The 13,295-nt window shown below is 45.8% G+C and overlaps 1 protein-coding gene across 2 annotated transcripts; it reads left to right on the plus strand.

Annotated features, from left to right (window-relative positions):
* The first annotated feature begins 563 nt into the window (after positions 1 to 563).
* e4f1 (E4F transcription factor 1) lies at positions 564 to 6,641 on the plus strand. 2 transcript variants are annotated; one of them, XM_047037472.1, is made up of 14 exons: positions 564 to 707; positions 1,142 to 1,284; positions 1,436 to 1,517; positions 1,622 to 1,806; positions 1,979 to 2,099; positions 2,375 to 2,527; positions 2,669 to 2,829; positions 2,999 to 3,295; positions 3,465 to 3,579; positions 3,798 to 4,015; positions 4,256 to 4,454; positions 4,774 to 4,943; positions 5,204 to 5,266; positions 5,578 to 6,641. In XM_047037472.1, exons 1-14 carry the CDS (start codon positions 614 to 616, stop codon positions 5,932 to 5,934), a joined length of 2,358 nt encoding a protein of 785 aa, XP_046893428.1. In that variant the 5' UTR covers positions 564 to 613; the 3' UTR covers positions 5,935 to 6,641. The 2 variants fall into 2 exon arrangements, with proteins under 2 accessions (XP_046893428.1, XP_046893430.1); XM_047037474.1 differs by having other exon boundaries at positions 4,798 to 4,943.
* The last annotated feature ends 6,654 nt before the right edge of the window (positions 6,642 to 13,295 follow it).

The raw sequence follows: 13,295 nt of genomic DNA on the forward strand, positions 1-13,295 counted from the left end.
TCGCGAATACAAGCGGCCGAAATGAGCTTTCTCCGTAGGGTGTCCGGGCTCTCCCTTAGAGATAGGGTGAGAAGCTCGGTCATCCGGGAGGGGCTCAGAGTAGAACCGCTGCTCCTCCGCGTCGAGAGGAGCCAGCTGAGGTGGCTCGGGCATCTGATTAGGATGCCTCCTGGACGCCTCCCTGGTGAGGTGTTCCGGGCACGTCCCACTGGGAAGAGGCCCCGGGGAAGACCCAGGACACGCTGGAGGGACTATGTCTCTCAGCTGGCCTGGGAACGCCTTGGGGTCCCCCAGGAAGAGCTGGCGGAAGTGGCCGGGGGGAGGGAAGTCTGGGCCTCCCTGCTTAGGTCGCTGCCCCCGCGACCCGATCCCCGGACAAGCGGCAGATGACGACGACGACGACGAACTGTGGCCTGAATATTGAAAAATTGGTCCTAACAGTAAAAATAAACATAAATCAAAGTTGTCAATAGTGTTATCCCTATGGTGTTATCCTTCCTCCTCCATCCTCCTCTCACTTCCTTTGCCCTTTTGTTGTTATGACTACGAGGTCGTAAATCCGCCATGTTTTCCCTCTAGTATCGTTGCGACAGAGACGGAGAAGTCAAACGACATGAATGTAGAAAATAATAATACGGCAGAAACAGAGAGTGAGCAAACGGATCACGGCAACATCATTACGATTCAAACTACACTCGGAGACGAAGGTAATACGATTTGATTACAATCATAGCGTTTTATTCGTAAAGGCGGCTGTGTGGGCCTGCTCCGATAATGTCATTTTATTTAGCCAGCTAGCCTAGCAAGCTTGTAAGAGGTTCACAGAGCAGGGCTGTCAATTCCTGGATTCAGAGTGCCGCTAGCTAACCTAGCTAGCTACTAGCCTAGCTAGCTAACAACAGTAGTATAATGCCTGGCTGCATGCTGGAAAAATGCCTTGTAGCAATTAGGAGGTCTGATTTATGAATATCAAGTTGATTGACCATCTTTTAACGTCTTTGCCACTTGGCCCAGCATTTAGCTTGTCAGCTATAATCTAACGTTATTTTCCTTTGCTTGTCATTAAGTAGCTACTTGATTAGCCCGTGAACCAAACCTTTTCTGCGGGAATACACATTTATCATGTGCTGTGTTTTTATAGATGAGGATGTACACAAGTGCGGACGTTGCCAGGCCGAGTTCTCCACGCTGGAGGCTTTCATCCAACATAAGTTACACCAGAACTGCAAGCGACGCAATGAAACGCAAACCCACAACAAGAAACCAAAGTGTGATAAACAAGAGGTATTCCAGTGACAAAAAAAATGCCTGCGCGTGATTGTTACAACAGACCACTGCTTGAGGGTTTCAGCATCTCAAGCCCTGTTGTCTCCCAATAGTTCTTACCCATGATGGTATGCCAGTGAAACACTATAGTTTGTGTTCTTCGTTTCAGGTCTCCACCTCAGATGGACCCACTGTTGTCGAGGTGAACGTGGACTTGTCCTCCGATGATCCAGACAAGTCCAACACCAATGGTAAATTCCCTCCCAGTGACAATACATTGCCAGGACCAGTTGAACCCTTGGGAATGTCAGCTCTAAACCATTAAACTGAATCTTCCGGATTGTTTCTCGTGTAGTTGTGACAGAGGGCAGATTGTCCTGGGGTCGCAGGAAGAGGACCGCTACAGCGAAAGCTTCTGAGGATGCAGAAGGTGCAGAAGCCACCCACAGTCCTGACAGTGGTGACAGTACCAGGACAATTTTCAAGATTAACAACGAGGGACGCTATGTTTGTGATATTTGCGATAAAACTTTCAAAACAGTGAGTCATACTGAAAATGTGCATGCATTCATATCCCCCTTACTATAGATTATTACAAAGATACCTTCCAACATAGATGTGTCTATGTTTTTGACAGCCTGTACTTTAACATCACATACAAAGTGATAAAGCACAGAGCAGAAAATACCTTCCTTGTCTTATTTAATTCCAGACCAACATCCTGAGAACCCATATGATTACCCACAGCGGAATGAAAAACTTCCCATGTGAGCTGTGTGGGAATGCCTTCCGCACCAAAGGCTCCCTGATTCGTCACAACCGCCGTCACACAGGTACAAGAGGAGGGCTGAAAACATGGGTCTGCTGCGTTTATTTGTATTTTTTTCCTTGTGGGCTTGACAGCTGAATGAACATTCAGAAAGTTCAAAAGTATTCCAATGTCAACACATTTTATATGTAGGATATATCTGCACATTAAGGCTTACAGCTCGGTGTTTATTATTCTGAACATTAGCTGTCTCATTGGAGTTAACGACAAGGAACCTCTATGAACACAGCACCATTTATTTCCCCCCCATGTCTTCTCCCTCCATCTTTTGACCCATAGATGAGCGTCCCTACAGGTGTAGCCTCTGTGGGCTCTCCTTCCGTGAGTCAGGGGCCCTCACAAGGCACCTCAAGTCCATCACCCCATGCACAGAGAAGATTCGCTTCAACCAGTACAAAGAGATACTGGTCAGCAAGGACGGGGTGCAGAAAGGTAGCATGCTCCTCAGCTAACGAAAGACATCGAGACATCCACATGAAAATATTTTCCTGGACACCTAACTAGATGATGAAAGGTCACACATCTGTGTCAACACGTCTTCCATCCAGCCAATGATAGCGCTGTATGTTTCAGGAGTGGAGATGCCCTCCCCCCAAGTGACTGGCCAGCAGAAAGCAGACGAGCAGCAGCTGGAGGACAAGGCTGCACTGGTCAGCGTGGTGGATTGTCCTGCCCAACAGGTTATCCATGAGGTCCACTTCATGGAAGTTGAGGGAGCTGCAGAGGTGGAGCAGGTGGGTGTGGACTGTGTAATTTGTCCTTAAATGGCTAAATATAAGGCCATATGTTGCACATGACAATATGTTTTCACTGCAGTACATCCCCACCCCCCACTGTACCTTGCTATTTACTCAGTTTGCTGTTGAAGCCAACTCCAACTGTGCTCTCACCCTCTGTGTCCAGGTGGTGGAGGAACAGTCTCCAGCCGAGGTCCTGGCTGTGGGAGACAACCTCATCTGCCAGGCCATCATCAACTCTGGCATTGCCCTGGGGACAGAGGTGGCGGTGAAGGAGGGCGGGACGGAGGGCGAGGCGGAGGGCGAGGCGGAGGGCGAGGCGGAGGGGGAAGTTGAGGACGAGGAGACAGCGGAGGAGGCATCTAAAGATGTCCTGCAGGTGCCTGACTCGGAGGGCAGGATGACAGAGATCCAAGTGACAGAAGAATGTGTGGAAATGGAGACAGAGATTGACGTGACTCTGGTGAGCAAAAAAGTGGCTTGTTATAGGCTAGATGAAGGTCAGGTGGAAGTCTGAAGAGTCTTGAAGTCGGTGTTTCATGTAGTAGAATGCTATAGAATTATTTTTTAGTACATCTCTTTCATCCGCAGTAGGTCTCCAACATTGTCCAAATTGTTTTTGCCCCCCACAGGAAATGTCTGACAGGGAGGAGGAGCAGCCTTCCTCTAAAATGCACAAGTGTCCTCACTGTAATCGCTCCTTCAAGGGGCTCAACTACCTGCGCTTTCACGTCAAAGGCCATCTAGGTAAGCTCAATTATATGGCTTAGCTGTCCCAATTCACAGGATGTCTGTCAAAAGCCAGCTGTTGGCTAGAGATAGAACCCTAGTTGTAACTAACCTGATTCAACACATCAACCATTTAATTATTAGAATCAGCCCACAGGAAGGTAGCGCTCCTGGAGCGGGGTGGGAGACCTCTGGCGTAGACGGTCGCAACTCACATCTCTGCTCCCCTACTGCAGGCTACAAGCCCTTCAAGTGTGTGAAGTGTCAGAAGGAGTTCCTGACAGGCTACCTGCTGAAGAAGCACATGGAGGTCCACCTCAGCGAGAGGAGGTACAAGTGCGGAGAGTGTGGCAAACTCTACAAGACCATCGGACACGTCCGTGAGCACATGAGGGCCCATTCTGATGAGAGACCCTTCCACTGCAACAGCTGTGACAAAGGCTACAAGACCAAGGTTTGTGGACAGGCCTCACCTGGAAAATCGGATACTCCATGAACACACATTTTTATTTATTTATTGAAATGTCAAAGTGCAAGAGTCCTTCCTTTGTCATATTAATAAAATGGCACTTCATTCATAAACATTAAATATATGGTGGATTGACAGTTTATTCATTTATAATAACCCCCCCCCCCCCCAACACACACACACACACACACACACACCCTTCCCTTCTTCCCTTCTTGCTCCCAGAATGCCTTGCAGGTACACCAGCGCACCCATGCTCAGGAAAAGCCTTATGTGTGCCAGTTCTGCTTGCGGGGTTTCAGGGAGAAAGGCTCTCTTGTACGTCACATCCGCCATCACACCGGAGAGAAGCCCTTCAAGTGCCACAAGTGTGGACGGGGCTTTGCTGAACATGGGACACTCAATCGCCACTTGCGTGCCAAAGGTCAGAGTCGTTAACATCTAAATAAATAAGGATTAAGCCAATTGGTCAAATACTGTCTACCTGCATCATTGATTGACTAGCTTTCCAATTGCATGACATCTGCATCACGTAGATCTACAATCCATGTCAGTGTTCTATCGAAAAACGTTAATCTACACATTGCCAGGACCTATACAAATGCTCAAGTCATATTAGACTTGAGCATTTTCTCTTTAGTATCAAACAGTTAATGTTTCAGTATTGTTCCAACCATTTAATAATAATGAAAAAAAAATTGAGATACATTTATCCCCCAAATCTCACTGTGTATGTGTCTCAGGAGGCTGTTTTGTGGGTCAGAAAGATGGGTGTGCGGACCAGGCTGAGGCGATGGAGGACCAGGCGTCTGCAGACAGTGTTGCCACGGCAGCCATCATCTCTGAGGACCCTCATGCAGTCCTGGTGGAGTTTTCCTCCGTAGTGGCCGACACCCAGGAGTACATCATAGGGGTGAGAGACCAGTCCCCCCCCCCCCACACACACACACACTCTCACTTTCTCTCTCACGCACACACACGCACACAGTCTGTCTCTCACTCACATGCTCCTACACATACACTCTCCCTTCCACACACCCTCTCTCACTCACTTTCTCAGACTCACTGAAACACACACACATATTTGGCTGAGAATCTAGTTTGCACACGCATGCACACACAGACAGACAGGTACCCAGGGCGGCTGTCCTGATTGTCTTGTGTGTCCTCCAGACCCCAACAGACGAGGCACTGCCGGGTGAAGAGGTAACAGTCATCCAAGACGGCCAGAATCAGGTCAGTTCTCTGCTCTCCTTCCCACCCATAGTCTCTCGAGACTGAGAATATGCATTAACAGGCCCATAATAACCACTGAAACCACTACCCTTTACCATAGTGATGGGACTCTGTTGTAACAGTTGTCGGGTAGAGTAGTGAAAAGATGTAAACCATAACTACAAAATACGATCATAAATGATGTTGCTGTTTGTTATCCTTCTCCCCCGGCTGTCCCTCTCTCCTTCTCACTCCCTTTTTCATCCTTCTCTCCTTCTCGTCCCCCCTCTCCTTTCCATCGCCCCATTTTCATATCTCTCCTCATCCCCCAGATGGGCAACCACATCATGAAGGTGGTCCAGCAGATCGTCAACCAATCGCGTGGCGGAAGGGGCGGCCACCACATCATCTTGCGCAACGTGACCATGGATGAGGGCCCCTCCGTCTCCGATAGCGGGGACACCATCACCATAGCGACACCCGAGAGCCTGACCGAGCAAGTATCCATGACGCTGGCCTCCGCCATCAGCGACGGCACGCTATTGGCCGCGGGAGGGGCACTGGAGACACCAGAGGGCACGTTCACCATGGTAACCACGGCAGAAGAACAGGAGGTGGAGGTGATGGAGCAGCAGGAGGAGTTTGTCATCACGTCTCCCGAGGTGGAGGTCCAGACTGTCATCGTATGAGGACGCGTTCAGAAGAAACGAAGAGGACGTCATTTCATTAGGACTTGTGAGACTGTGGTACGCAAGGACTCAGGAGGACACGGAATGACTTGAGTGTGTGAATAAAGATGGTGTGGAACACGCTTCATTCTGAGGACTTCAATGATGGTTGATAAATGAATATATTGTATTTGCCTTGGAAGACATCTTGCGCTATGAGGACATAGTGTGTGCACAGAGAATTTCAAGTTAGTATATGACTGAGGATGTTTTGAATTGAAGGAAGGCAAAGGACATGAAATTGGGCCTTTTTTTGTTCTGATAATTTGTTACGTTAACACAAATGAGTTGGATTGAACACTGTTGTTTTTGCTGGCTGTCGTAGCAAATTTTGTACTGGAGCAGAGTGGTTTTCAAATGTTCTTTATTGATAACTGCAATGCTTAGTTATTTAATAGGCAGTTATTTATTAACATTATTTTGTATATGTTTCTTAATGGTTTGAGGGAAGGAGCAAAGTTGCTTTTGTACAAGGACATTCTCAACTCCTCTTGCCTTGTCTGGAAACAGTGATGAGTCTAGTAATTACATTTAGTTTATTTGAGGTTCTTCTACTATTTGCCCAGGTTGTGTACATGTTTTCTGAATTCTGTTCAAATGTGGTCGTTGCCTTGATTTCTTCCTGTCCTTGTTTCATCCCAATGACTGGGAATCCAAAATTCTAGAAATGAAAGGATTTTGGCATCTTACCCCAAAACAACCATACTACCTAAAGACCTACATTTGTCTTGACCATAGAAGAACCACTTCAATGCTTGTAGCAGTAGACGTCTGCTGAGACGTCTGCTGAGAGTTCTAACTGCTGGCCTGGGCTCTGATGCTGTGTTGTGTGTTTATGTGGGGCCAGTCTATTCCCTGGACACACATGGGCTATTCTGAGCTGGTCAATCACATGTAGCTCACAGCATGATAACTAGGCCAGGAAGTATACAGACACACAAGCCAAACACAAGTGCTGTTGGATGCAAAGGAATAAAAGCGTATTTTCTAAACTGTGAGTCTACCTGTTAGTCTTTGAGAGTGGAATGAAGGTGAAAGGATGTGTGAGTATGTGTGACAGAAACATTGTTTAATTAAATATACTTTAAAGTAAATATGTAATAGAGTGATTGATTGGGTGTAGTTGTGAATGCTATAGAAAATGGCTCTCAGTGAGGAGCCCAGATGGAGCGGGGGTTGATTCATCAGTTTGGCAGAATAAGGCCAAGACACCCCTGCTGCTCACCTTGCTTATGGTTATCTCTTCTCATCTCCCTGGTTCTCTCTCCCTCTTCACTGATACATGTTGGGGACCATGATACCTGTTAAGTTTGTGAATTTTTTAATGAATAAAATACTTAAGTTAATCACACTCAAGTTTAAATCACAGCCTTTAATGGAAGCAAAATACACCTACACATTAAATATTTATTGTTGAAAGGTTGCACAAAGTCCACGTGAAAGTAAAAAAAATGCTTGCTTCTCAAGCTATGCATTCTTTCATATTTTTCTTCTCATCCTCTGACAGGAATTGTCTATCCAAAATTGTTAGGATAGACAAGCCTTTAAAGCCTCTAACTGAAGGGCTTTGTTTTTTGGTTGATATGGTGATCTCAGATGGATCAGTTTGTGTTCTGAATAATATAGTTTGTCAGGGGAGACTTGTTGTCGGGCATCCACTGGGCCATGTGTTTTTCACTTCAATCACAGCATGTCAGGGCTGTTTACATTGAAAACAACAGAGAAAAAGATCATAGTTGTGTGAGATACTACCCTTGGTTCTTCTGAAGATGATTATTGAGTGTCTCAACTCATCCATGACCCTTCAGTGACAGTCCTTTAGAGACGCATGCTACAAGCTCACTGAAGCGTGAACTAACTCACGCTTCACCATATAGTATTCATTTTGCCAGCTGTTTAGTTTCCTGAGGTATCTATCATTCTGTACTCTGGAGGTGTACGATGTTTGGCAGTGTGTTCTTGTAAGTGGGACATTGTCATAATGAAATACAGTCCACTGAAATCATTTTCTACAGGAAAACTCTCTATCACGATTCCATGGAAATTAAGTCTGCCCCTGAGGAGTAGAGTTGCCAGTGAAGAATGCAAACTTCAGATATTAAATGCAAAAGAAAAACTGGAAAAAAACGTTCAATGTCTGTTGCATCCCTGCTGAGTTATAGGACTTGGAGACTGAGTCTAGGTCATCGCTGCTCATCTAGCAACACTCACATACTTATAACCTGTATTGCATGGGATACGTGCATATTTTCTCAATCTCTTTCAGCAGTAGTGATGTTTATTGTTCAGCATATTCAGCTTTTCCCTGGGTATTTCTAAAATTGAGGAGTCTAACCTTCAGGATGTCTTGAGGCTGTATAAGTGTGCCTGGTGTCTGCATTCTTAGGTTCACACAAACTCTCTAATCAGAGAGAGAACTGTCCCTCCCTGAAAACGACACTGTTTCTGGGTCACTCCTCAGCCCTCTGAGAGGGCCTCATCCAAAAGAGAGAGAGAGAGTGAGAGAGAGAGGGGCTGGAGGAAGAGAGAGAGGTATTTATAGACAAATGGGGCTTCGCAGTACCTTTTCTCGCAAAAGAACCATTAAAAGACCAAGTGAGAGTGTTCTAGTTTTCTGATCAGTGCTCTGCGATAGAGCTTGGGCTGAGAGGCTGGGGGCGAACAATCTTACCCACAATGGGGTGCTTGACTTCCAGACCATGTCTCCTGTCTTTTTGTCTCTCCTGGATCTCTAGTTCTCTGATCCAGGCAAGGAAAGGCGTCAGCCTCCTGTAACCGCTTATGTGACTACCTGAGTGGGCTTACCCTTTGGTGTCGGCGGGGGGTGCATAAAAGTGGTGACGGGCGCAACTTTCAGCTGCTTTGACCGGGGACCGGGGTTTTAGGGCAGCGGCTGGCAGGCCTTGAGTAAAAAGCAAACGCCAAAGGGGTGAAGATGAGGCGCTTTCTGAGTAGGAAGGGGCGCTTCTCACTGCGACAGAGCAAGTCTGGAACCCGCAGCGCCTCCAAAGACTTCTGTGAGTCTCTTACATTTCTGTTTTCTTACTCGTATCTGTTTCTTCTCCAGTGAGGTGAGAAGAGAACAAAGAGAGCCTAGTGATGTGTGTTTACATGGGCCGCTAGCTTTTGTAGTATTTCAGGCGCTGTGTTCAAGAATTGGGCTAGTTTTAGCTTCACTCCAGACTACATAGTTTTGGCGTTCACTTGCGTGTTTGAGGGTGTGTGTGTGTTTGTGTGTTATGTACATCACGTGCCAGTAAGAGAAATGTACCACTTTCAGTCTTTTGTCTGACATCGGGACTCTACATGCTGTCATCAGAGTTTTAACTAAGATTTTCAATACATTTTGATCCACATGAGGTGAATCTGTCAATAGTTATGGGCTATCTGAATGAATGAGAGCATTACATGCACATGGGGCTGCCAACAATGGAGATGCAAAGTATGGACAGGAAGGAAGGACCACACCTCTATAGAATGAGACAACTTCCTTTCCTGGTCTCTTTTTCTTCATAAGCAATGAACATTGTTCACTTAGCTTTAGAATGATTGATTTTTAGATCAGTTCCTAAAATGTAGAAGATGAGATTACTACTGGGATGTAGCTCTTCACTGCAGAGCCAGAATGAGGCCAGTGACCAGGGGAGGGCCAATGGTTCACTACAGGACGACATGACAGACATGGATCTGTTTCAAGTGTCCTATATAGCATTCTTACCTTAATTCTTCTATCAGAACCATCGGTAATAACAAGGGTTAAATGGAGTCCTTCACAGAGTCTGCTTTGTCTTTCCATGTCATTGGATTGATTGATTTATCTCTTCTTAGGTAGGCTGGCACATTTTAAACAGATCAGTTCCCCAACCTTTTACAACCCAAACCAATTGCCTGGTCTGTTAATTTGATTAAACTGTTATGATTACGAATTGCAATAATATTTTTCTGTGCAGTAAATACAGTTAGTGTTTTCACAAACAATATTATCTTAATCTTAGTTATCTAGCACAACTCAACATGACCTCTTCTACCCTTGCTTCTCCTTATTTGTTTCTCTACAACATTCTCTCTCCCCCCTGCCCTCTTTCTCACACTCTCCAAACTTCTCTTCTCTTCTTGTCCATATCCTTCCCCCTCTTCCTCCCCTTCTCCTCTCCTGTCCTCTGTCCCACGACCCAGACCTGACACTTCCAGCCACCAACCAGAACTGGCCGGAGGAGTTTGGCTTCCGTCTGGGGGGTACGGGGCCCAGCTACATTCTGTCTGTGGTGGAGGGCAGCAGTGCCTACCTGGCAGGTCTGCAGCCTGGGGACCAGGTGGTGGACATTGAAGGCCAGGAAGTGTCCAACCTCAGCACCCAAGCCCTCATCGCCCTGGCTCAGACCCTCAAGACCGTACCCCCCAGTATCGGGGTGGTCTCCCGCATAGAACAGGTCAGGACCAGAGGGATCACATCTAGGGGGATGTATCTGTGTTTGCATTCAGAGACAAGAACATGAAGCTATCGCTTGAACAAAGAATGTACATCACTTGCACTCATGTGAAACCAATGAGGAATATGTCTAAGGCAGAGGTCTTCAACCCTGATCCTCAGGAACCCCCTATCCTGCATGTTTTAGATGTTTCCCTGCTCCAACACACCTCATTCAAATGATTGGGTCGTTATCTAGCTCAGCAGAAGCCTGGTAACAACCATTCATTTGAATCAGGTGTGTTGGAGCAGGGAAACATCTAAAACATGCAGGACAGGGGGTCCCTGAGGACCAGGGTTGAAGACCTCTGGTCTAAGGGCATTGTCACAACTCTCTTTTCCCAGATTGACATCGCTCCAGGACCAGACGGTCGTTTTGGCTTCACCATTGTGGGAGACAGCCCCCTGCTGGTGGAGGACTGCATGCCCAACTGTCCTGCTGGCCGCAGCGGCCTCAAGGCTGGCGACTTTGTTATGGAGGTCAACGGCATCCCCGTCAAACAGCACGAGACCGCTGCCGCCATGATCAAGGCAGCCCAGGGGCGCCCATTGCGTCTGGGCGTGCTCAGTATGAGCCGGCGACCCAAGCGCCTCAGCAACAGCATGAAGGTGATGTCACAGAGTGGAGACAGCGTTCGGCAGGACCGCGCCCAGAAGGCCCTGGAGTTTAATAAGAAGGTGGGTGTTTTAGTGTGTGTGTGTGTTTGTTTTGTGTTTGTGTTTTAGTACACCTGCTTGCTAGTGTGTCTAAACAAATGTATTTGTGTGTGTGTGTGTGTTCTAGGTTGAGGAGGTCCTTGGAGAGGAGCTGGATGTGAAGGAGAAGCTCTTTGAGGTTCTGAAGCAGTACGCTGCTGAAAGGGATGTGGAGAACCTGGCTGAAGCCCTCCCTGATATACTGATCAATGAGGACCATCAGCAGCTGATTGACAGTGTCAGGTACCTTCAGCTACATTAAAGTTGGTGGATTGCCCCTTAGGTCTATTATGCTATACTGTGGGGAAAAAACTGAAAAAGGATTCAAACATTCACAAACACTCTTCAGAAGTTAGTTTGGATTTCTTACTGCACCTTTCTGACTCACCTCCTGTCATTGAAGCCTCTGAATTCAATGCAGCAAAAACAGTCTAGTCAGTGTTCAAACAGACTACCTTACCATTCACTCTCATCCACCGACGCCAAAATATAAACTGTAACTCCAAAGCAGACACAAATGTCATTGCTTCAAACCTGACAGCAATGTCTAACTTATATGTATGCTGTACACAGCCTATACTGTATATTCAATTACGTCACTGTTTGTGATTTATTCAGGACAGCATATGAATACAATATTTCAACATGAGCCAAGCCAGATAGACACACTTTTTTAGATGCGAGGGGATGTACAGGTGTAGGATATGATTCTGGCAGCTTTGATTTGAACATTTTTTATGTTTTGTTGAAGTCCAGAATGTAATGATAAATCTACGATAGTATTATCTTCCTTTATCTGGGCCCATGTTTTATTTGTTTTATTATTAGAGGATGGTGCAGATTTTCTTTCTGGTATTACTCTGATAAATTGGCCAGTACTGTATATGAAATACGAACAATCCCAAAGCAATGTGTGAGATTAACTCATTCAATTCACAGACCCACATTGTTTAGAATGTGGCCATTTAATTTAAACTAAAGGTCAATCAATCGTTTTTATTAACTCTACCATGTTCATAATCTGACCATGTTGTGCACCACAACAGCGTTTTACAAAGATGGAAAGATGAAAATATGAAGATTAAAGATGAAAGCTTTGTAATTCTTTAGGTCCAATGGGGGTTTACATCTAGTGGGGAAACAACAAGCTTCTCTTATTGCACTAGAATCAATATTTCAGGGTGAAAAGCTTGTCTCAGCATGTTCTCCATTGTTGAGGGTGGAAACAGCCTCCATTAAGAATAGATCTAGATCTTGATGACTTTGATCAGAGAAGCAAACTGTCGGATTGTGCTGCCCCTTTGAAGTCCTTGAGGCAGTGGATGTCAGCAAGCAGAGTTCATTTCTTCTGCAGGTACAGAGGGAAACTGTCAAAAACCTCAGGGAATATCACATTTCTTTATCCTCAGCATTGATCGCAAAACGGAAAACAAACACTTTTGCATACGCAAGCAATTTGTGATCATTGTGAAACACACACATTTGTTGCCGTGCTTATTTTTTTTCAGGCGCTTTTCCCCCTCTTATCCAGCTCTATGCTGCTACAGTCACTTTTCTGTTGCTGGCAGGAGATGAACACATACACAGTTACTCTAACATCTGCTGCATCCCCACACTGCAGCTACAGCACCTTCATACACACACACACACACACACACACATAAACACATGTACGGTAACATACACACACAGACACTGACATGCACATAGAAAAACACCTACATACACATGCACAAACACTGATACACACACACACACATATTTTGGATTGCCAACATCCTTCAGGAAGTGATGTGGAACTGCCTCAGGTGAGTGTTGCTGCTGGATGATCTGGGAGTGTGACATTTTGGTGAGGCTGTTTCCATCTTTGTGATCTGGTGAACAGATTATGGTTGGTTGGGCTAAAACTAATCTATTAGTAAGTGAGATATTTGTGATACTTTGTATTCAACTTTTGATAATAATGCTCCCACAATGCTTGAGTTTGGATTTTTGAAGAACTGTATGACATGTGGTTTTACTAGCAATTAGTTCACATTGCAAAGCTATTAATCTAGAATGGCTCTGGTTTATCATCAGTTGTCTGTGGGGAAAGTTTAACAAGGCACAGTTTACCTGCTGTTTGAGACAAACTCTCTTTTCTTCTGATTGTCCCTGA

The sequence above is a fragment of the Hypomesus transpacificus genome, chromosome 17 (genome assembly GCF_021917145.1).
Source record: "Hypomesus transpacificus isolate Combined female chromosome 17, fHypTra1, whole genome shotgun sequence".
Lineage (NCBI taxonomy): Eukaryota > Metazoa > Chordata > Actinopteri > Osmeriformes > Osmeridae > Hypomesus > Hypomesus transpacificus.

Bases quoted from the DNA above. Each gene is read 5' to 3' on its own strand.
- e4f1 (XM_047037472.1), top strand. From the start codon at position 614: ATGAATGTAGAAAATAATAATACGGCAGAAACAGAGAGTGAGCAAACG. The intron at 2,830-2,998 runs GTGGGTGTGGAC...CTCTGTGTCCAG, and splicing joins GAGCTGCAGAGGTGGAGCAG to GTGGTGGAGGAACAGTCTCC. The intron at 3,580-3,797 runs GTAAGCTCAATT...CCCCTACTGCAG, and splicing joins TCACGTCAAAGGCCATCTAG to GCTACAAGCCCTTCAAGTGT.